At 44.6% G+C, this 24774-nt stretch overlaps 1 protein-coding gene across 4 annotated transcripts in view; it reads right to left on the bottom strand.

Annotated features, from left to right (window-relative positions):
• Positions 1 to 24774, bottom strand: part of CDK19 (cyclin dependent kinase 19) — a 281016-nt gene that overhangs the window by 197832 nt on the left and 58410 nt on the right. For 3 of the 4 annotated variants that reach the window (XM_038760794.1, XM_038760796.1, XM_038760797.1), the window contains one exon: positions 17340 to 17415. In XM_038760794.1, coding sequence (XP_038616722.1) covers positions 17340 to 17415 — 76 coding nt within the window. Of the gene's footprint in view, positions 1 to 17325; positions 17416 to 24774 lie in introns of those variants that run through there. The other variant, XM_038760798.1, reaches the window with a different exon arrangement.

The following is a 24774-nucleotide window of genomic DNA, read 5'->3' as shown; positions in this document are numbered from 1 at the left end:
ATTTCCAGGTCACACCTGGAGAGTTTCCAGTCCTCTACCAGTCTTGCCTACAGGAGGGAGAGTCAAGCAGAGGCCTGTCCATTCCATTCCTCGCTTGGCCAGTGGCTAGCGAGTGGAAGGCAATCTGCTACAACTCCAAACTCACCTGTGCCGGGCAGCAGCAGCATGGGAGAGACTTGAAGGCGGAAACTAAAGTCTACTGCGTGGAAGGAGGCAATGGTAAGCCACTTGGGTATTTTTACCAAGAAAACTCTGGATAAACTACCAGAACAATTGCAGATGGAGGTGAGGCATTCGTGGAAGAGTTGCGCCCATGGCATCACCACGGGTCGGAGACGACAACAGCAGAAGACAAGTCCCAGCTCTATAAGCTTCTTAAAGACAGGGGTTGTTGTCTTCTAATTCTTTTGAACTCTCCCAAGGACTAGTACGGTGCTTTGCACACGGCAGGTGCTCAATAAATGGCACTGATTATTTCACCCTCAACAATGACACCCACCAGTTCTTCACAGATACCATTAAAATGATGCCCTCGATGACAGCCATGTTTTTGGTACGGGTTATATCTACTAAAATCTCTAACTTTTACTCAAAATACTTTGATACTTTTCTCCAACTTTTACTCAAAATAGGACCCATTTTGATACTTTTCTCAAATAGGTTCTAATAGGGTCCTAGTTGCCATGAATTTGTCAATACTCTTCTTGACAAGACTGGCAAGAGTCATCAGAGGGTAAAACGCCTCGGGACAATGTCTTATTTCTACTAAATTCTCCCAAGCACTTAATCGAGTTTGGGACTGGAGAGGTAAGAGCAAGATACAGTTAGAGGGTTAGTTTGCAGAGAGCAAAGAGGATGAGCTAGAGAATGGAGCAGGAAGAAGAGAAGATGGCTGGAGGTACGGAGATCCAATGGTCAGGGCTGTCCAGTTTAATCAGAGATACATAATTACATTGATTGAACGCTTACCACGTGCATAGCACTGTACTAAGTGCTTGAGAGAGTACAATATAATAGAGTTGGTAGACATGTCCCCTGCCCACAATGAGCTTACAGTCTAGAAGGCGACACAGACATTAATATGAATAAATAAATAAATTACAGAGAGGAGACAGACATTAATATGAATAAATAAATTACAGATAAGTACTATAAGGCTGAGTGAGGGGTGACTAAAGGGTGCCAATCCAAGTGGAAGGGTGTTGCCGAAGGAAGTGGGAGAAGAACTGAGTGCTTAGGCGGGGAAGGCCTCCTGAAGAAGATGTGCTTTGAAATTGGGAAGAGCTCCTTAAATAGCATGGGTGGTGCTACTGACAATGACAGGAGGGGGGAATCTATTAGGTTGGGCTTTGGTTAGTTTTCAATATACCCTAGTCAAACATTCACTTACTACCTAATTCTAGATTCCTCCCTAAGTTATCCGAGGGCTTTCGTTTCCGGGCAAAATACCATCCACTGCCCACCTCACCTGTTGACCAAGTAAACGTCTTCCTCTCTGCAGCTCTTGGAAATATCAATCAATCAATCAATCGTATTTACTGAGCGCTTACTGTGTACAGAGCACTGTTCTGAATAGCTACCACGTGTGCACACTTCTCCCTGCAACCTCAAATAACCCCCTCATTCTCTCCCCTTCCTCTTCACCACACCGGATTTTACTTTTAATTTATTCCCTACCTCTGCTTGCCCCTTCCCATATTTTACAAGTCGCACTTCAATCAAGGCAAATTGGGTGGGGGACGGGGGGCGGATTTGCGGGTGGCCACTTCCAGTTCCATGCCATCCCAGTAGCTTTGATGGCCGCAGAAGGCTCAGGCCGTAATACAGGGAAAGGGCAAATCGAATAGAATACAGAGAAGCAGCGTGACTCGGTGGAAAGAGCCCAGGCTTTGGAGTCAGAGGTCATGGGTTCAAATCCCGGCTCCGTCAACTGTCAGCTGTGTGACTTTGGGCAAGTCACTTAACTTCTCTGTACCTCAGGTACCTCATTTGTACATATTTATTACTCTATTTATTTTACTTGTACATGTTTATTCTATTTATTTTATTTGGTTTATATGTTTTGTTGTCTGTCTCCCCCTTCTAGACTGTGAGCCCGCTGTTCAGTAGGGACCGTCTCTATATATCGCCAACTTGGACTTCCCAAGCGCTTAGTACAGCGCTCTGTACACAGTAGGCGCTCAATAAATACGATTGAATGAATGAATGAATAAAATGGGGACGAAGACTCTGAGCCCCCCATGGGACAACCTGATCACCTTGTACCTCCCCAGCGCTTAGAACAGTGCTTGGCACATAGTAAGCGCTTAACAAATGCTATTATTATTATTATTATTATTATTATTATCATTAGCTAGGTGGTATGGTGAGCCCAACCCTCAGTCCTCCAGCTTCGTCCCCTCGGCCTCCCCTTGTCCCTTCTCCAACCCCATCCGGTGCCTGACACATAGTAAGCGCCAGTTGTCAGCTGTGTGACTTTGGGCAAGTCCCTTGACTTCTCTGTGCCTCAGTTACCTCATCTGGAAAATGGGGATTAAGACTGGGAGCCCCACGTGGGACAACCTGATCACCTTGTATCCTCCCCAGCGCTTAGAACAGGGCTTTGCACATAGTAAGCGCTTAACAAATGCCACCATTATTATTATGGAGGAGGAGGTTGCAGAGAGCTTATAGAAGGCACATATAGAAGCTTCAGGGAAAAGATTTATAAGCAGACAAGTTTCCACAAAGAATTCACCAAGAAGACCCAGTTACAGGCCCAAGGGCAGGGTAAGGCCCATTTTGTGGGCATCGTGGAAAACCTAGGAAATGGAAGTTTCAGAGAGTGCAGAGAGGGTGGGGTGGGTGAAGAAGGGGTTTATCTGGTAAACAGGCAAGACTAGAGCAACTGATCCATCAATGGTATTTACTGAGTGCTTACTATGTGAACAGCACTTTCCTAAGCACTTGGGAGAGCACAATGAATGAATATTTATTTATTTTATTTGTACATATTTCTTCTATTTATTTTATTTTGTTAGTATGCTTGGTTTTGTTGTCTGTCTCCCCCTTCTAGACTGTGAGCCCGCTGTCGGGTGGGGACCGTCTCTCTATGTTGCCAACTTGGACTTCCCAAGCGCTTAGTACAGTGCTCTGCACACAGTAAGCGCTCAATAAATATGACTGAATGAATCAAAGAGAATTAGCAGGAACGTTCCCTGCCCTTAACGAGCTTACGGTCTAGCGCAGTGTGGACATAAGAGATATATGAACACAACAGCTGTCGAGAAGCAGCGTGGTCTAATGGAAAGAGCACGGGCTTGGGAGTCGGAGGTGGTGGGTTCTAATCGCAGCTCTGCCACTTGTCAGCTGTGTGACCTGGGCAAGTCGCTTCACTTCTCTGTGCCTCAGTTATCTCATCTGTAAAATGGGGATTAAGACTGTGAGCCCCACCTGGGACGACCTGATTACTGTGTATCTCCCCTAGTGCTTAGAACAGTGCTTGGTACACAAGTGCTTAACAAATGCCATCATCATCATCATTATTATTAATAATAATAAAATAATAACAACCACCCTTGGCACTGCCAAGTTTCTGCTTCACCTTCCTCTCAGGATTCATTCATTCATTCAATCGTATTCATTGAGCACTTACTGTACTGTGTATCTCCTCTAGTGCTTAGAACAGTGCTTGGTACATAAGTGCTTAACAAATGCCATCATCATCATCATTATTATTAATAATAATATAATAATAACAACCCTTGGCACTGCCAAGTTTCTGCTTCACCTTCCTCTCAGGATTCATTCATTCATTCATTCATTCAATCGTATTTATTGAGGGCTTACTGTACTGGGTATCTCGCCTAGTGCTTAGAATAGTGCTTGATACATAAGTGCTTAACAAATACCATCATCATCATCATTATTATTATTAATAATAATATAATAATAACAACTCTTGGCACTGCCAAGTTTCTGCTTCACCTTCCTCTCAGGATTCATTCATTCATTCATTCATTCAATCGTATTTATTGAGGGCTTACTGTACTGTGTATCTCCCCTAGTGCTTAGAACAGTGCTTGGTGCATAAGTGCTTAACAAATGCCATCATCATCATCATTATTATTATTAATAATAATATAATAATAACAACCCTTGGCACTGCCAAGTTTCTGCTTCACCTTCCTCTCAGGATTCATTCATTCATTCATTCATTCAATCGTATTTATTGAGGGCTTACTGTACTGTGTATCTCCCCTAGTGCTTAGAACAGTGCTTGGTGCATAAGTGCTTAACAAATGCCATCATCATCATCATTATTATTATTAATAATAATATAATAATAACAACCCTTGGCACTGCCAAGTTTCTGCTTCACCTTCCTCTCAGGATTCATTCATTCATTCATTCATTCAATCGTATTTATTGAGGGCTTACTGTACTGTGTATCTCCCCTAGTGCTTAGAACAGTGCTTGCTGCATAAGTGCTTAACAAATGCCATCATCATCATCATTATCATTATTAATAATAATATAATAATAACAACCCTTGGCACTGCCAAGTTTCTGCTTCACCTTCCTCTCAGGATTCATTCATTCATTCAATCGTACTTATTGAGCGCTTACTGTGTGCAGAGCAATGTATTAAGCGCTTGGGAAGTACAAGTTGGCAACATAGAGAGATGGTTCCTACCCAACAACGGGCTCACAGTCTAGAAGGGGGACACAGACAACAAAACAAAACATGTGGTCCGATGTCAAGTCATCAGAATAACAGGATTGGGTCGGTCTCTTTCTGGTGCCCTTCCAGAATTTAGTTTTTAGTTTTCAAAGTGCACGCGGGAAAAGTTCATACAGCCTTTAGGCAGATTTGACATAAAAAGGCGCACTAAAAATAAAACAAATTCCTCTTTACAAGGGATAGCCAAAAAGTATGGAACCCAGAACTCTAACATTCAATTACGTTGGAATAAAGACCAGCAAAAGGGAGAATTTACCTGAAGTTTTTTCAAATCATAAATCTGCACAAACCAAGCGGGCAAAAAGCGTATTGTAGTTCAGTCTTTAAAGGATGTTTTTTGAAAATAGTTTTGATTCAAAGGGGGGGCATGAACTAAATATTTTACATAAGCAGAAAGAATGAACTTGCAGCTAGCAAGTGAATCCACGTGGGTCTCACCTCTCTCACCTTAGAGAAGCAGCGTGGCTCAGTGGAAAGAGCCCGGGCTTTGGAGTCAGAGGTCGTGGGTTTGAATCCCGACTCCGCTACGTCTGCTGTGTGACCTTGGGCAAGTCACTTAACTTCTCAGAGCCTCAGTTACCTCATCTGTAAAATGGGGATGATGACTGTGAGCCCCTCGCGGGACAACCTGATCACTTTGTATCCCTCCAGCGCTTAGAACAGTGCTTTGCACATAGTAAGCGCTTAACAAACGCCATTATTATTATTATTATTACCTCTGGTTCCCCCACTGCCATTTTTGACCCTAAAGGCATGAAATTAATGGGAGAACTTTTGGATGCATTCCCTTGGCTGTGCACCTGCACTTGGCTATGTGTCATTTAATCATTTTGATCCCCCATCCCTACAGCACTCACATAAATATGTTGCCAACTTGTACTTCCCAAGCGCTTAGTACAGTGCTCCGCACACAGTAAGCGCTCAATAAATACGATTGAATGAATGAATGAAATATCCTTTCCTCTTCTATTTCCCTTACCTGCAATTTCTTTCCATTTGGATTCCCTCTGGAGACCGCAAAATCCTTGCGTCAGGGGCCTCGTCTACCAACTCTATTATACTGTACTTTCCCAAGCACTCAGCCAGTGCTCTACACCAAGTAAGCGCCCAATCAATATAATTGACTGGTTAATTGACCGATTTCCTGAAGCTCTTTTTCGCTTACGATTCAGAAGCAGAACGAGCAGATGGCACATCATCACTCGTGCTGATTTGTTTTTCTTGATGCCAGTCAACTCCAGGAGAATTATGAAGGTCACTGTGCGCGAGACTCTGCACTGTGGGAGTGATGCTATTAGGTTTTTTATGGCTTTCTAGTCTAGCTCGTGTCCAGGCCCTTGAAGGCAAGAAGGAGCTGGAGGGTGGAGCCAAAATGGCAATTCCCCTGCTTCTGCTTTCTGGCTCTCCCTCAAGTTGGGAGTAGAAGTTCCCCTCGGCGGCTCAGGAAGCCGGAGAGAGCCCGCGACTCCGACTAAGGACACAGCTTCTCAACACCCGCCTGAATCCCTAGCAGCCTCGACGACCTAACGGCTCCACTGCCGAGCAGCACTTGAGCTATTCAGTGGGGCAGGAACACGGAGGCAACTCCCACCAGATCCTCAGGAGGGGCAGATAGGTCCCTTCTCACGGGACTTTGGAGGAATTTGGAATTCCCCCAAATTTGGAACTCCAGGAATTTGGAGCAGAGGCGAGAGACCAAGCTGTTTTCAGCCGGCTTTGCCCAGACAGTCCCAGAGCTCAGCCCTCCCATCTTTCTCCTCCCAGTTTCTCGGCCCCAGCCCCGACAGTCGAGAAGGAACAGGCGAATTCCGGGAAATAACCTTTTCTCCCTGTTCCTCCCTCTCTCTCCTTTCCCTCTTTCTCTCCTTGTCCTCCCCTGCTCTTTTTCTCCCTGCCAGCAGCCCCTACCTCAGTGCTCCGCCTCCACGCTCAGAATAAAAAATGGGCACCTTAAGCGGCCAACTACTATTTACTGAACCATCACAAAGTGTGCTTAGCAGCGTGGCTCAGTAGAAGCAGCGTGGCTCAGTGGAAAGAGCACAGGCTTTGGAGTCAGAGGTCATGGGTTCGTATCCCGGCTCCACCACAAGTCTGCTGTGTGACCTTGGGCAAGTCACTTAACCTCTCTGAGCCTCAGTTACCTCATCTGTAAAAATGGGGATTAAGACTGTGAGCCCCATGTGGGACAACTTGATCACATTGTATCCCCCCAGCGCTTAGAACAGTGCTTTGCACATAGTAAGTGCTTAACAAATGCCATCATTATTATTATTATTATTATTATAATCCATGCCCCTTATTTGTGCCTTTTCCTGGGGAAGGAGAGAGAGAACGTTGTTCACACAGGCTGCCTGGACGACAAATAATGAGGCACGTACCTATATGGAACTCCTGACCCAGAGTGGATTGGAAGTCCGGAAATTCGCTCCTATAACTCATTCTTCCTGAACAATGCCAGTTCCTCAGTCCCTTGGGGGTTTAAAACTTTCCGTGAGAGGGTGAAATATGAACAATGGGAACACAGAAATTGGGGACAGAGAGACAGATTACTTAAACAGCTGCACAAACCACAAAACTCGATTTGGTCACTAGACGGTAAGATCGTCTACTAGATTATTCTCTCCTACCTAGAGGGCCCGGATAGTCCTGCCACTGTACTCTCCTAAGACTTAGTATAGTGTTCTGCACACAACAAGTGCCCAATAAATACTGATTGATTGGCTGGGTCTTGCTGTCTTTCCTCTATTTGGCTATGATGTAAATATCCAGTCCCCAAGAAGCAAATACTAACGCCAAGAAGAACTGTGATCTCATTACCTATTAACTTGCAGCACTGCTGCATTTTTAAATTAAAAGTGTGGAATGTTGACTCTTTGATGATAATAATAATAATAATAATGGCATTTGTTAAGCGTTTACTATATGCAAAGCACTGTTCTAAGCTCTGGAGAGGATACAAGGTGATCAGGTTGTCCCACGTGGGGCTCACAGTCTTAATCCCCTTTTTACAGATGAGGGAACTGAGGCACAGAGATGTTAAGTGACTTGCCCAAAGTCACACAGCTGGCAAGTGGTGGAGCCGGGATTAGAACCCATGACCTCTGACTCCCAGGACCATGATGATGATGAGGAGGAGGAAGAGGATGGTATTTGTTAAGCGTTTACTATGTGCAAAACACTGTTCTAAGCGCTGGGGAGGTTACAAGGTGATCACGTTGTCCCTCGGGGGGGCTCACAGTCTTAATCCCCTTTTTACAGATGAGGCAACTGAGGCACAGAGATGTTAAGTGACTTGCCTGAAGTCACACAGCTGGCAAGTGCTGGAGTCGGGATTAAAACCCATGACCTCTGAGTCCCAAGCCCGTGCTCTTTCCACTGAACCATGCTGCTTCTCTAAATTAAGAGTCTGTTCATTGTACCCTTAAAATAAAACCCTTGGCTGCAACTTGGCTTTTTAAAAACTCGCTATATCACTTTTAAGGAAGTGCCTTACTTGCCCCTTAGTAAGATTCATTTGCATTGCCACTGAATTTTTATATAGGCAGGGATCACACCAGCCCTTTTGACGGCATTTCTTTATTCAGCTTACTCCCTTTGTAATTACTCCCGCAGTGCAATTTCTAAACAGAGCTATGAGAAAATATGCATCGTTCAAAGTCACTCTAAAACTCGTACTTCCCAAGCGCTTAGTACAGTGCTCTGCACACAGTAAGCGCTCAATAAATACATTTGAATGAATGAGTAAAAGATAATAATAACAATAATGGTATTTGTTAAGCACTTACTATGTGCCAAGCACTGTTCTAAGCACTGGGAAAGATACAAGATAATCAGGTTGTCCCACACGGGGCTCTCTTCATCCCCATTTTATGGATGAGGTAATTGAGGCCCAGAGAAGTGAAGCGACTTGCCCAAAGTCACACAGCTGACAAGTGGCGGAGCCGGGATCCGACCCATGACCTCTGGCTCCCAAGCCCGTGCTCTTTCCACTAAGCCACAGGATCTTCTTAATACCGCTGCATGTCTCTGATTATTTGTGGTGGAAAGCTTGGTTGTAGTTTTTGTATGTTCAGTTTTGTCATTATGCAGATACTACTGGCAAGTTAGGGGACATTCATCCAACAATATTAGCCTATTTTAATTGTGTGCCCCGGGATCAGGAGAAAGGGTTTGTGCTCACGTGTGGCATCCTAACAGGTATTAAGGCATGAGTGTTCTTTCACACAGGTTTTGCGGGAACGCAACCCTCACACTGCAAAAGAACCGAATGCATTTCCAGTTCAATACATCCCAAAAACTCGAGGCAAGACTTTATTTAAAGGTCACGCTGCTAAAGTTCACACCGAAAACGTTATTCGAAAGAAAACCCTCTCTGGCGTGGGACTTGAAAATGATAATAGTTACGGTACTTGTCAAGCGCTTGCTTACGTGCCAAACACTGTTCTAAGCACAGGGGTAGATACAAGTTAATCTACCCCTGAGAAGCAGTGTGGCTCAGTGGAAAGAGCGCGGGCTTTGGAGTCAGAGGTCATGGGTTCAAATCCCAGCTCTGCCAATTATCAGCTGCGTGACTTTGGGCAAGTCACTTAACTTCTCTGGGCCTCAGTTACCTCATCTGTAAAATGGGGATTAAGACTGTGAGCCCCCCGTGGGACAACCTGATCACCTTGTAACCTCCCCAGTGCTTTGCACATAGTAAGCGCTTAATAAATGCCATTATTATTATTATTCATTCTTTCAATTGTATTTATTGAGCACTTACTGTGTGCAGAGCACTGTACTAAGCGCTTGGGAAGTACAAGTTGGCAACATATAGAGACGGTCCCTACCCAACAGTGGGCTCACAGTCTAGAAGGGGGAGACAGACAACAAAACAAAACATATTAACAAAATAGAATAGTAAATATGTACAAGTAAATAGTAAATATGTACAAGCAAATAGTAAATATTTTACAGATGAGATAACTGAGTCACAGTGAAGTTAAGTGACTTGCCCAAAGTCACACAGCTGACAGTTGGAGGAGCCAGGATTTGAACCCATGACTCTGATTCCAGAGCCTGGGCTCTTTCCACTGAGCCATGCTGCTTCTCTGTCAGCCTCCTCCTCTGGACCCAGTGCTTAGAACAGTGCTTTGCACATAGTAAGCGCTGAACAAATACCAACATTATTACTAGACTGTAAACTCCTTGTGGGAAGGGGGCATGTCTACCAGCTCTGGTTCACTGTATGCTCCCAAGTGCTTAATACAGTGCTCTACACACAATAAGCATTCCGGTTGTTTTACGGTATTTGTTAAGGACTTACTATGTGCCAGGCAGTGTGGTCACGGGTTCTGAGCCTCATGAGCCCCATGAGGGACAACCTCATGACCTTGTATCTCCCCCAGCGCTTAGAACAGTGCTTGGCACATAGTAAGCGCTTAACAAATGCCATTATTATTATTATTATTATTATTATTATTATTATTATTACTAACACTGGGGTAGACACAAGCTAATCAGGTTGGACACAGTCCATGTCCCAAATGGGGCTTAGTCTTAATCCCCATTTTACAGGAGGGTAACTGAGGCCCAGAGAAGTGAAGTGACTTGCCCAAGGTCTCACAGCAGCTCAGTGGCAGAGCTGGGATTAGAACCAGCAGCGTGGCTCACTGGAAGGAGCATGGGCTTTGCAGTTTCCCCTCCTCCACCTCTCCATCCCCCCCGCCTTACCTCCTTCCCCTCCCCACAGCACCTGTATATATGTATGTATGTATTTATTACTCTATTTATTTATTTATTTATTTGTACATATTTATTCTATTTATTTTATTTTGTTAATATGTTTGGTTTTGTTCTCTGTCTCCCCCTTCTAGACTGTGAGCCCACTGTTGGGTAGGGACCGTCTCTATATGTTGCCAACTTGGACTTCCCAAGCGCTTAGTACAGTGCTCTGCACACAGTAAGCGCTCAATAAATACGACTGAATGAATGAATGAATCGATCAATCAGATCAATCAGCGACAAGAGGATGGGAGATCGGAGAGGAGGCTGATACAGTATAATACAGTATGAATGAATGAATGAATGGAGTCAGAGTTCAAATCCCGGATCCGCCAATTGTCAGCTGTGTGACTTTGGGCAAGTCACTTAGCTTCTCTGTGCCTCAGTTACCTCATCTGTAAAATGAAGGTTAAGACTGTGAGCCCCCCGTGGGACAACCTGATCACCTTGTAACCTGCCCAGCGCTTAGAACAGTGTTTTGCACATAGTAAGCGCTTAATAAATGCCATTTAAAAAAAAAGTCACAACTTCTCTGTGCCTCAGTTCCCTCATCTGTAAAATGAGGGTTAAGACTGTGAGCCCCACATGGGACAACCTGATCACCTTGTAACCTCCCCAGCGCTTAGAACAGTGCTTTGCACATAGTAAGCACTTAATAAATGACATTAAAAAAAAAAGTCATTTAACTTCTCTGTGCCTCAGTTCCCTCATCTGTAAAATGAGGGTTAAGACTGTGAGCCCCACATGGGACAACCTGATCACCTTGTAACCTCCCCAGCGCTTAGAACAGTGCTTTGCACATAGCGCTTCGTAAATGCCATTATTATTAGTTTTATTGTTATTCTGATTCCCAGGCTGAATCAATCAATTTATTGAGTGCTTACTGTGTGCAGAGCACTGTACTAAGCGCTTGGGAAGTACAATTCGGCAACAACTTAGCTGAAGCTCTATCCACTAGGCCAGATGCTTCCTCAATAAATACAACTGATTTGTTGACTGATCAAAAGCCACAGGTCCAATGCAGCCGGCCCACCCTGGACCGGAGTCAGAATCACGGCTACTTGGCACAGGCCAGCAGGCAGCCCAGGACGATCTGAGCCGGTGGGATTTAAAACGCCGCTGGAGGATTCCCTCCGGGCTGTCCGGGAACATTGGAAGTGTGGCTCTTTGGCTAGCGGATGGCTCATCTACACAAAGCTCTGCGGCGGACCTCAAGAGGAGCCTAGGACAGCCGTGGGAAAACTGCCGCAATACTGGCAGAGGAAGGAACAGCCCAAAAGGAAGGCGAAGAATACTTTCAATTTCCCCCTCTCCATCTCCTCCTCATCCTCTCCTTCCCCTTGACTCTTTTCCTCCTATTCCCGTCAAGCTTTCTGCGCACCCCGCCCCTCATTCATTCATTCAATCGCATTTATTGAGCACTTACTGTGTGCAGAGCAGTGTACTAAGCGCTTGGTTCCGGCCCAACATTCTAAAGGCAAAGTCAGCATCTCCTCTAAATGGGGATTTTCTTCCAAATTCAACTAGTTTGAAAAAGCAAGTCACTCAGATTGGTAGGCTTGCTCTTAAGATGCAATGACAAGAGTGAGATGTGGCAAATATTACTATTTTTAGACCCTGTGAAATATACAATTTGGGTCTCATTTAGGAGGAAATTTTTCTTTGGGGAACAGGCGTTTATCATAACAACAATAATAATAATAATGGCATTTATTAAGCACTTAGTATGTGCAAAGCACTGTTCTAAGCGCTGGGGAGGTGACAAGGTGATCAGGTTGTCCCAAGGGGGGCTCACAGTCTTAATCCCCATATTACAGATGAGGGAACTGAGCCACAGAGAAGTTAAGTGACTTGCCTACTTGTACTTCCCAAGTGCTTAGTACAGTACTCTGCACACAGTAAGCACTCAATAAATACGGTTGAATGAATGCCCAAAGTCACACAGCTGACAATCGGTGGAGCGGGGATTTGAACCCATGACCTCTGACTCCAAAGCCCGGGCTCTTTCCACTGTGCCACGCTGCTTCTCCTATTATCATGACAACGATCATTAATGTCAACATAATGAGGCGTTTCTTTTAATAAGATTACAATCTTAAAGGGAATATTTAATACATTTCAATTCATCAAAAATGAAAACAGAGCATACGGCTAGATGATTGACTACATACTCTCAACACTATTTAAAATTAAAGAAATAAATAAATGATGGCATTTGTTAAGCGCTTACTATGTGCAAAGCACTGGGGGGGATACAAGGTGATCAGGGTTGTCCCACGTGAGACTCACAGTCTTCATCCCCATTTTACAGATGAGGTAACTGAGGCTCCAAGAAGTTAAGTGACTGGCACAAGGTCACACAGCAGACACGTGGTGGAGCCGGAATCCGAACCCATGACCTCTGACTCCAAAGCCCATGCTCTTGCCACTGAGCCACGCTGCTTCTGACAATCTGACAATCTGGTTTTAATTCATCAGTTTACCAGTACCGCCACAAAACTAAACAATGCCAAATGTCACCTGTTAGAACTCAGCAGCGTAATCAATCAATCAATCAATCAATCAATGGTATTTATTGAACACTTATTTGGTGCAGAACATTCTACAAAGTGCTTGGGGGAATACAACAACACAACCGACAGACACAATCTCTGCCCAAAGGAGCTCACAATATAGAGTCCGACGCTCCCTGTCCACAAGGAGCTTCTAGACTCTAACTGACCCTATCAATCGCTGCAACTCACCTATATTATTAATAATAAAAATAATGGTTTTTATTAAGCCCTTACCATACGCTATGCCTGGGATAGACACAAAATAATCTGATTGGGCACCTTTTCTTTCCCACATGGAGCTCGCAATCCTATTCTCCCTCTTACACCCAAAGCCCGATGTGGGATAGGAACTGTATTCAATGTTTTAGACTTTTAGTCCCTTTTAGACTGTGAGCCCACCACTGGGTAGGGACTGTCTCTATATGTTACCAACTTGTACTTCCCAAGCGCTTAGTACAGTGCTCTGCACACAGTAAGCGCTCAATAAATACGATTGATGATGATGATTGATGATGATCTGATTGTACTGCATTTCCCCCGGCACTCAGCACAAACAATGTTCGGCCCATTTTTTTAATGGCACTTTTTAAGTGCTTACTAGCAAGGTGTAGTGGAAAGAGCTCAGGACTATAAGTGAGGAAATGTGAGTTCAATTCCTGATTCCACCATTTGCCTGCATTTGGTTGACATATATTAAGCACTTTAAAAATACCATTACCAAAAAAAAAAAACCAAAAAACGGAGTGACCGTTCTAAGCACTGAGGTAAATACAAGTAAATTAGTTCAGACATAGTCTCTGCCCTGCATGGGGCTCACGGTCTAAGCAGGAGGGAGAACAGGACGACTGAGACACAGAGACGTTCAATGACTTGCCCAAGATCACACAGCAGGCATTTGGAAGACCCAGGATTAGAACCCAGGTCCTTCGATTCCCAGGACCGTGCTCAAGAAGTAATTTACAAACACCACAATTATAAGTAGCAGTAGTAATACGAGCAATAATACTAATAATAGCATTTGTTAAGCACTTACTACATGTCGAGCACTGTTCTAAGTGCTGGGTTAGGTAAAAGCTGATCAGGCTTGACATAGTCCCTGTCCCACATGGGGCTCACAGTCTTCATTCCCATTTCGCAGATGAGGTAACGGAGGTATAGAGAAATGAAGCGACTTGCCCAAGGTCACACAGCAGACAAGTGGCGGAGTCAGAATTCAAACCCAGGTCCTTCTAACTCCCCACCCCATGCTTCATCCACTAGGCCATATAGTAGGCAAGTAAATTAACTTCTATGTGCCTCGGTCACCTCATCTGTAAAATGGGCATTGACTACGCACCCCATGTGGGGCAGGGACTGTGTCCAACATGATTATCTTTAATCTACAATAGTTCTTAGAACAATGCTTAACAAATACCTTATAAAGTAATAATAATAACGGCTTCAGTATTTGTTAGGCAATAACAATAAATGCCATTACTATTATTATTATTATTCTCTGTGCCTCAGTTCCCTAATCTGTAAAATGGGGATGAAGACTGTGAGCCCCCCGTGGGACAACCTGATCACCTTGTAACCTCCCCAGCACTTAGAACAGTGCTTTGCACATCGTAAGCGCTTAACACATACCATCATTATTATTATTAATAATAATAATAATAATGAGTAGGGGGAAATGGGTATCTTAACCCTATTTTACAAATGAGGAAACTAAGCCAGATATATTAAGTGACTTGCCCAGAGTCACAAAGCAGGGCAGAGGAAGAGCTACGATTAGAGCCCAGGTCATGGGTTCTAATCCCGGCTCTGCCTGCGGTCTGCTGTGTGAGCTTGGGCAAGTCACTTCACTTCTCTGGGACTCAGTTCCCTCATGTGCAAAATGGTGATTGGGACTCTGAGCCCCACCTGGGACAGAGACGGTGTCCAACCCGTTGCCCACTTGTACCTCCCAAGCGCTTAGTATAGTCCTCTGCACACAGTAAGCGCTCAATAAATACGATTGAATGAATGAACGAGCCCGATTTGCTTGTATCGACCACAGTGCTTAGTACAGCGCCTGGCACATAGTAAGCGCTTAAATGCAACAATAATAATAATAATAATTAAAATGTTCTTTCCATTAAGCCACACTGCTTTGAAGGGGCTGCACCGAGAAGTGGAGAGAATTGCTCCAGGACTCCCCGTCGGTTCCCTGAGAGTTAACAGGAGGCAGCAGGGTCTAGTGGAAAGAGCTCAGGACTATAAGTGAGGAAATCTGAGTTCAATTCCTGATTCCACCATTTGCCTGCATTTGGTTGACATATATTAAGCACTTTAAAAATACCATTACCAAAAAAAAAAACCAAAAAACGGAGTGACCGCAGAGAGGTCCTGGAAAACGCTACGCAAAACAGGCCTTGCCTGACACCTGAATGCATCAACTCCAGTCACAGGCTTCGTGTTCTGAAGGGCGCAATCTGGAATAATACTACACTCTGATCGAAAACCTTGAAATTACCTATGTTATATTTAAAGATTAATGATCTTTACGTTATATTTAAAGATTAATGATTCTACATCTTCTTAGCTGAAGCATCCAGTCTAGTGCCCTAATTGTGTACTCGGCACACAGTAAGCGCTCAATAAATACGATTGATGACGATGATGATCTCTTAATAACTGAATATTAGACATTCAAGGAATACGACCTATGACTGTATCAAGCTTAAAAAACAGCCTAGATTTCCTCTGCTTAACGTTAATTGACTATTTCATTTTGTAACACCCCCGCTGAAATGTAAACTTTACAAAGACAGCAATTAGGGCACTAGACTCGATGGTTCAGCTAAGAAGATGTAGAATTCATACGCAGCAATGCTTCTCCCCTAATTCATATATAAGTCTAGAGCAGATCTGCTGCAATGGTGGAAAATATGTTAGAGAAAACTGTTAGAGGCATTCTGAGATTATAAACATTTTCAAATTTCTTCTGCTCAAAGAAGTAGCTAATATCAATTTTCCTGCTGAATAAGGCAGCAAACACCTTAAACTTTTCTATCAGGATGGATGATTGTGAGGTCCTGTTTGTGGCTTTTTTTTAAAAAAATGTATTTAATTGCATGTTATTTAAATACCTTGTGACAGCCATTTCCACTGGCCCCCACACTTAGGAAGGGAAGGAAGAAGCCAGGAGAGTCACGCCATGGTGCCCCTTCCTGAGGGAAATGGAAATATTTAACTAAGCCAAGCAGAGAGGAAGACTGGGAAAGAAACAGCAGTTGGAGAAGAGGACCCTCACCAAACTTGGAGGTGAGAAGGTTGTGAGCTGCGTACCTGGGAGAGCAGGACACAGGGAAGGCTCATGCTGTGGACCCATATCGGGCACAGGCACCAGGAATAATAACTAATAATAATTACGGTACTTGTTAAGCGCTTACTATGTGCCAGGCCCTGTTCAAGTTAGCTTGGACACACACTCTTAATCCCCAATTTACAAATAGGGAAACTGAGGCCCAGAGAAGGACGCAGCAGACATGTGGCACAGCCGGGATTGGAACCCATGACCTTCTAACTTCCAGGCCCGTGCTCTATCCACTAAGCCACACTGCTTCTCATCAGGATCCCAGAAGAACCCAGATTAGGTTTCAGATACCCTGGAGGTTCGGGGACCAGAATTAGGACTCCAGAAGAACAAGGCTCCTGCCCTTTAGGGGGAAAGAGGACACGAGACACCCTGCATCGGAATAACTTGGAGAGAGTGGGACCGGAACCTGGAATGCCCTGAGAGACGAGGGGGAAGGACCAAAGGAACATGAGTCCCAGGGATGTACGGAGGGTCCTGGAGGGGAAAATATTAGATTTGAGGAAAGGTGATTTGAACTGGAATTATTTTCACTCTTATCAAATTAAGAAACACTCTTGAGAACTCAGATCTTGGTGCCTGCCTGCGGTGGGCCTGGAGGAGAAGTTCCGAATGTCGGGGAGCCGCCTGGGCCCAGGAAGCCGGGAGCGTGAGAGGGGACACTGAGGTGTACGGAGCTGAAAAGCTTCTCAAACCCGCATTAGAAGAATGGAGGAACTGTAGGGCTTTAGGAGGCTGACTGAGGTCCAGGACGTCGAGAGTGACTTTGTGGGGCCTGTCAGCCGGGATACAAAGCCGAAATCTCCGGGTCCTGTCACCTCTTGAAATTAATAATTTGGGGAAATGAACAGTTAATCTATTTAAAAAGACTGTACTACCCTGACTCACTGCTGGTTAAGTAAAAACACAGTCTTATACAAATGAAACGGTGAAATAAAGAACCGTACTTGAATCCACTTACTGCAATCTCTCTACAAGCCGACATGGATATTCCTGTCCCTTCAATTTGCTTCAGTGCATATTCCTTTTCATCTTTTCTGCACATAAACAAAAAAAATGACATTTTATTTTAGCTAGGTGCATTTTTACCTTTCAAAACATTCAACGCCAGAACAGGTGAACTAAAGCTGGGCACAGAAAGTGACACCACAGTTCTGTAACCGCTACAGTCTAGCACACTGCTATGCATTCAATCGTATTTCTTGAGCATTTACTATGTGCAGAGCCCTGTACTAAGCGCTTGTTAGAGTAAAATATAAGACGCATTCCCTGCCCACAACGAGCTTACAGTCTAGGGGGGAGGCAGACATTAATATAAATAAAATTACAGGTAAGTACGTAAGTCCTGTGAGGTTTTGACGAGGGATGAATAAAGGAAGCAAGTCCAGGTGATGAAGAAAGGGGTGGAAGAAAAGGAAATGAGGGCTTAGTCAGGGAAGGAGATTGTGCCTTCATTAAGGCTGTGAAGGGAGGGGGAGAGTAACTGTCTCTCATATGAAGAGGGAGGCCATTCCAGGTCAGAGGGAGGACATGGGCGAGAGGGTGGCAGCGAATAGCTGAGATCAAGGTACAGTGAGAAGGTTAGGATTAGAGGAGCAAAGTGGGTGTGCTGGGTTGTAATAGGAATAGCAAGGTGAGGTAGGAGGGGGATTGAGTGCTTTAGTTTCTGTTTGATGGGGCAATCACTGGAGTTTCTTGAGGACCGGGGAAACATGGCCGGAACGTTTTTGCAAAAAAGTGATCCGTTCACCAGAGTGACGTTTGGACTGGTGTGGGGAGAGGAGGTGGGTCAGGAGGCTGATAGAGTAATCAAGGAGGGATAGGATATGTGCTTGGATTACCGTGGTAGCAGTTTGGATGGAGAGGAAAGGGCAAATTTTAGCTATGCTGCAAAGGTGTGGCAGGATTAGTGATGGATTGAATATGTGCATTGAAACAGAGAGGAGTCAAGGATAACACCAAGGTAAAGGGCTTGAGAGACAGGAAGGATGGTGGTATCAGTGGTATCATCTACGGTGACTGGGCGGGAAGATAAGGAGTTCTTTTTTTGACGCGGTTAAGTCAGATGTGACGGCAGGACATTCATTCAATCGTATTTATTGAGTGCTTACTGTGTGCAGAGAACCGGGTAGAGAGGCCCAATACGTGTTTTAGAGAATACCAGAACTGCAAAAATGATACTAAAAAAAGAAAGCCATATTGGCATTTCAATAAAAACATGATAACAAGAACCAACCCACATCATTCCAATTAAAACAGATAGTAAAATGAAGACCTGGCCAAAGATTCCAAGAACATTTAGGAAAGTTACGCAGGTGATTGTCCTAGGCACTAACCTCTAGAGCAAATTTAAACATTTTATAAAATAGTATATCTTACCTCAAAACCTGAAGCCTAAAAAGAATTATTCTTTCATTCATTCAGTTGTATTTACTGAGTGCTTACTGTGTGCAGAGCGCTGTACTGAGGGCTTGGGAAAATACAACAATAAACAGACATCTTCTAGACTGCAAGCCCGTTTTGGGTACGGACCGTCTCTATATGTTGCCGACTTGTACTTCCCAAGCGCTTAGTGCAGTGCTCTGTACACAGTAAGCGCTCAGTAAATACAACTGAATGAATATTGCCTGCCTACAGTGAGCTTCCAGTCTATCCAAGAGCTCTCAGACAGAGACCTGTGGATCTCTGGTAGAGGGTGATCTATGATGATTCCACAGTAACTTCTAGAAAGACGCAAAGCCGAGTCAGGGATGCTCGTGAAATGCAGGCACACCCAAGGTACTAAGGGCTTTTCCACTGAAAAAAATAGTCTTAGATCTCCAATCATCCAGGAGAGATCACTACCTTATATTTAATCATTTATTGGATCTTACAAACCCCTTAATGCTGCCACTCTGAAGGATTTCTCTAGCACTCTTACTACCACAAGATTCTTATCTCTGACAGTCCAGTCATAACCTCAGAAAATCTTAGGACATGTTAGCAGTGGCAGGAATTTCTGCCAGACCTCAAGCTACCACCCGAAATTCCGCTGGACTTGCCCGGTGATAGTGGAAAACGTGGGAACCCGGGCCAGAGGCAAGACGTAGGCCAGGGGCCGGCGGTGAGACAGGCGAGATCGAGACACAGTGATAAGGTTAGCACGAAAGGAGTGAAGCTGTAGGAGAGAAGTGAGGTGAGGTAGGAGACGGTAAGAGGGGTGGAGTGATTTAAAGCCCATGGTGAGGAGTTTTGGTCTGATGCAGAGGTGGGTGGGCAACCACTGGAGTTTTCTGAGGAGCGGGATGACATGTCCTGAAGGTTTGTGTAGAAAAATGTTCCAGGCAGCACAGTGAAGTATGGACTGGAGTGGGGAGAGACAGGAGGCTGGGAGGTCAGCAAGGAGGCTGATGCAGTAACCCAGGCAGGATAGGATGAGTGATTATATTACCGTGGTAATGGTTTGAATGGAGAGGAAAGGGCGGATTTTAGCGATGTTGTGAAGGTGGGACCGACAGGATTTAGTGAAGGACTGAATATGTGGGTTGAATGACAGAGAGGAGTCAAGGATAACGCCAAGGTTACAGGCTTGTGAGACAGGAAGGATGGTGGTGCCATCTACAGTGATGGGAAAGTGAGTGGGAGGTTTGCAAGGAGTTCTGTTTTGGACATGTTAAGCTTGAGGCGATGGGAGGACATCCAAGTAGAGATGTCTCGAAGGCAAGAAGAAATGCAAGACTGCATAGAGGGAGAGGGATGAGGGCTGGAGATGTAGATCTGGGTATCATCTCCATAGAGGTGGTAGTTGAAGCCATGGGAGCGAATGAGTTCTCCAAGAGGGTGGGTGTAGATGAAGAATAAAAGGGGACCTAGAACTGAACCTTGAGGGACCCCCACAGTTACGGGGTGGGAGGCAGAGGAGGAGCCCGCGAAGGAGACTGAGAATGAACGGCCAGAGAGATAAAAGGAGATAGGAAGCATGAAGAGAAAGATGAAGGAAGCAGGAAGAGGAGAAGCAGTGTGGCTCAGTGGAAAGAGCCCGGGCTTTGGAGTCAGAGGTCACGGGTTTCAAACCCCAGCTCCGCCAATTGTCAGCTGTGTGACTCTGGGCAAGTCACTTCACTTCTCTGGGCCTCAGTTCCCTCATCTGTAAAATGGGGATTAAGACTGTGAGTCCCCCAAGGGACAACCTGATCACCCTGTAACCTTCCCAGAGTTTAGAACAGAGCTTAATAAATGCCATTATTATTATTATTATTATAGAAAGATAAAACCAAGGTAGAAAAACCAATGAGGTGAAAGCTGTTCAATGCCCAAAATTTGGGGCATTTTATGCCAGGAGTTCACCCTGGCTTTGGATTACCCCATTTGAAGACACACAGCATAGTCTCATCCCACGGCCTGCCAATACTGTGAAGGTTTTCAGGGACCGACGTAGTAGTAACACTACTACTTGGGGTATTTGTTAAACACAATGTGGCGAGCACTGAGCTAAGCACCGGGATAGATACAAAACAATCAGATCAGATACAGCCCCTGGTTCCAAATGGGACTCAGTCAAAACAGGAGGGAGAACAGGTACTGAATTTCGATTTTACAGATGAGGAAACTGACGCACGGAGAAACTAAGTGGTTTGTCTGAGGTAATACAACAGGCAAGAGGCAGAGCCAGGGCTAGAACCCAGGTCCTCCAACTTCCAGGCCTGTGCTTTTTCCACTAGACCATTCATTCAGCCGTATTTATTGAGCGCTTACTGTGTGCAGAGCACTGTACTAAGCGCTTGGGAAGTACAAGTTGGCAACATACACTGCTCTCTCTCTCTCATAACCTACATCTGGCCAATTAAATTAACCGTTAATTGCTAATGAAGCCAGAGATCGTACCAAAAATGTTCAGAGCTATAACTTGGACGTATTCAATAATTTTTATTTCAGGGTTGTGCTACTGAAGCAATTAACCTTGGCTGAATACTTGCATGACTTCAAAATATCCAGTAAGACCTCCAGTCAGAGGTGGACAAGAGAACTGGAGAGAAGGAAAAGTGAAAACACACTATTTATACCCTCCTTCGGCACTTTCCCTTTACCTGTACGATCAATTGAACAGTCGAATTATTTGTTCTGACTGCTCCGTTTATGAATATAAATGGAAGCACAGAAAAACTCGAATGGGTTTTGGGCTGGGTCACTTTGGCTCTGACATCACTGAGAAGCAGCACGGCTCAGTGCAAAGAGCCCGGGCTTTGAAGTCAGAGGTCATGGGTTCAAATCCCGGCTCTGCCAATTGTCACTGTGTGACTTTGGGCAAGTCACTTAACTTCTCTGGGCCTCCGTTACCTCACCTGTAAAATGGGGATGAAGACTGTGAGCCCCCCCGTGGGACAACCTGATCACCCTGTAACCTCCCCAGCACTTAGAACAGTGCTTTGCACATAGTAAGTACTTAATAAATGCCATTATTATTATTATTATCATTATTATTATTATTCAAATCCCAGCTCTGCCAATTGTAACTGTGTGACTTTGGGAAAGTCACTTCACTTCTCTGGGCCTCAGTTACCTCATCTGTAAAATGGGGATGAAGACTGTGAGCCCCCCGTGGGACAACCTGATCACCCTGTAACCTCCCCAGCGCTTAGAACAGTGCGTTGCACATAGTAAGCGCTTAATAAATGCCATCATCATTATTATTATTATTATTCAAATCCCAGCTCTGCCAATTGTAACTGTGTGACTTCGGGCAAGTCACAACTTCTCTGGGCCTCCGTTACCTCATCTGTAAAATGGGGATGAAGACTGTGAGCCCCCCGTGGGACAACCTGATCACCCTGTAACCTCCCCAGCGCTTAGAACAGTGCTTTGCACATAGTAAGCGCTTAACAAATACCGACATTATTATTATTATTGTAACCTCCCCAGCACTTAGAACAGTGTTTTGCACATAGTAAGCGCTTAATAAATGCCATTATTATTATTCTTATTATTTAGGGTGCTCAGACCTACGATGGGTGTGTTTGTGGGTGTGTGCCCAGGCAAAACAGCCTGAAAGGATGAGAAAGAAATGGGCATCGACCGGAATCACCTTTACCAATTCTTTACCTTTTCTGACTACTCCATTTATAAATATTTTTATTTCTCCTTCGTTAGAAGAATGTAAGTTACTTGTGGGCGGACTACGTGTCCTGCTTCTGTTGTACTTTCCCAACCACTCATTACACCAAGTAGGAGTTCAATAAATGCCTTTACTTTCTATCGATGGTCTTTATCGAGCATTTACCGTGTGCAGAGTACTGTACTCATAAGCACCTGGGAGAGAGGATAATAAAGTTAAGACGCAACGTGGCCCAGTGGAAAGACCACAGTCCTGGGAGTCAGAGGATCTGGGTTCTAATCTCAGCTCTCCCACTTTCCTGGCCTGCTATACATTCTTGGGAAAGTCACTTAACTTTTCTGTGCCTCAGTTTCCTCATCTGTAAAATGGGGATTCACTACCTGTTCTCCCTCCAACTTATGACTGCGAGCCCCATGTGGGACAGGGACTGTATTCAACCTGATTACCATGCATCTACCCCAGTGCTTAGTATGGTGCTTGGCACACAGTAAGCATCCAAAAAAACACCATATTTACCATTGTTACTGTTAGGAATTTGGGGAAAGTAAACCAGAGAACCAAGGGTTTGTCAGTTTATTTCTGGGTTCTGTGGTTTAACAATAATTATTATTATTATAATTATGGTATTTGTTAAACACTTACTATTCATTCATTCATTCAATCGTATTTATTGAGCACTTACTGTGTGCAGAGCAATGGACCAAGTGCTTGGGAAGTACAAGTTGGCAACATATACAGACAGTCCCTACCCAACAAGGGGCCCACAGTCTAGAAGGGGGAGACAGACAACAAGACAAAACATGTGCTGTTCTATGCACTGGGGTAGACACAAGATAATCAGGTTGTCCCACGTGGGGCTCACAGTCTTAATCCTCATTTTACAGATGAGGTAACTGAGGCACAGAGAAGTTAAGTGAGTTGCCCAAAGCCACACAGCTGACAAGGGGTGTAGCCAGGATTAGAACCCACCACCTCAGACTACCAAGCCCGTGCTCTTTCCACTAAGCCACACTGCTTCTCTATAACTGTATTTCCTCCTTAGTCCCTTCAAAATATATTTTCCTTAGTAAAATATTAATTTTTAATAGTTACTGGTTCAGAGATGATAATAATAATAATGGCATTTATTAAGCGCTTACTATGTGCAAAGCACTGTTCTAAGCGCTGGGGAGGTTACAAGGTGATCAGGTTGTCCAAGGGGAGGGCTCACAGTCTTAATTCCCATTTTACAGTTGAGGTAACTGAGGCCCAGAGAAGTGAAGTGACTTGCCCCAAGTCACACAGCTGGCAATTGGAGGAGCCAGGACTTGAACCCATGACCTCTGACTCCAAAGCCCGGGCTCTTTCCACTGAGCCACGCTGCTTCTCTAATGGCTAAGATGATCTCTTAGCCACTTCCATTAAGGCTTATGTAGGGCTCACTCCCACTCCACTCAAGACCTGGTTAAACGCTTCATCTTCCTCTTTTCTTCTGAATGTCCTAAATGAAGGAGAGATGTTAATTCTGCTCCTCATTTAGGTACCTGTAGTACGAAGATTTCACAAGTTAGCCATGTAACAGATGCCCTGAGAGAAAATAAACAACTTTTCTTCCACTCAACTTTCTTCCTTTTTTACTTTTTGTACCTAAGCCAGACATTGTTGAATGAACAGTGTCACCGTCAGAGATGCACAGAAAAACTTGGATTTGTTTTGAGCTGGGTAGCTTTGGCTCTGACATCACTTTAGGGTGGTCAGACTTACGATGGGTTTTGTGCCCAGGCAAAGCAGCCTGCGAGGACAAGAAAGAAAAGGGTGTCAACTGGTATCACCTTTACCAGCTAGCAACTCTGAAATGAGGCACCTAGGGAAGCTCCATCTATACTTGGTGAAGCTCGGAAGAAGGCAGCCCAAATTTCCGGGGGAACGGTAGCTGGAGGATTAAGGAGTTGGAGTTTTTCAGAAGCAAATGGCCCAACCACCTGAAGATGCTGCCTCCCGTCATCCAGGACTAAAACTTGGATGGGTTTTGAGCTGGGTAGCTTTGGCTCTGACATCACTTTAGGGTGGTCAGACCTACGATGGGTTTTGTGCCCAGGCAAAGCAGCCTGCAAGGACAAGAAAGAAAAGGGTGTCAACTGGTATCACCTTTACCAGCTAGAAAGTCTGAAATGAGGCACCCAGAGAAGCTCCATCGATACCTGGTGAAGCTCAGAAGGCAGCCCAAATTTCCGGGGGGAACGGTAGCTGGAGGATTAAGGAGTTGGAGTTTTTCAGAAGCTAATGGCCCAACCACCTGAAGACGCTGCCTCCCGTCATCCAGGAC

This window comes from Tachyglossus aculeatus, chromosome 19, assembly GCF_015852505.1.
Source record: "Tachyglossus aculeatus isolate mTacAcu1 chromosome 19, mTacAcu1.pri, whole genome shotgun sequence".
Lineage (NCBI taxonomy): Eukaryota > Metazoa > Chordata > Mammalia > Monotremata > Tachyglossidae > Tachyglossus > Tachyglossus aculeatus.
This window is presented reverse-complemented; position numbering and strand designations above follow the sequence as displayed.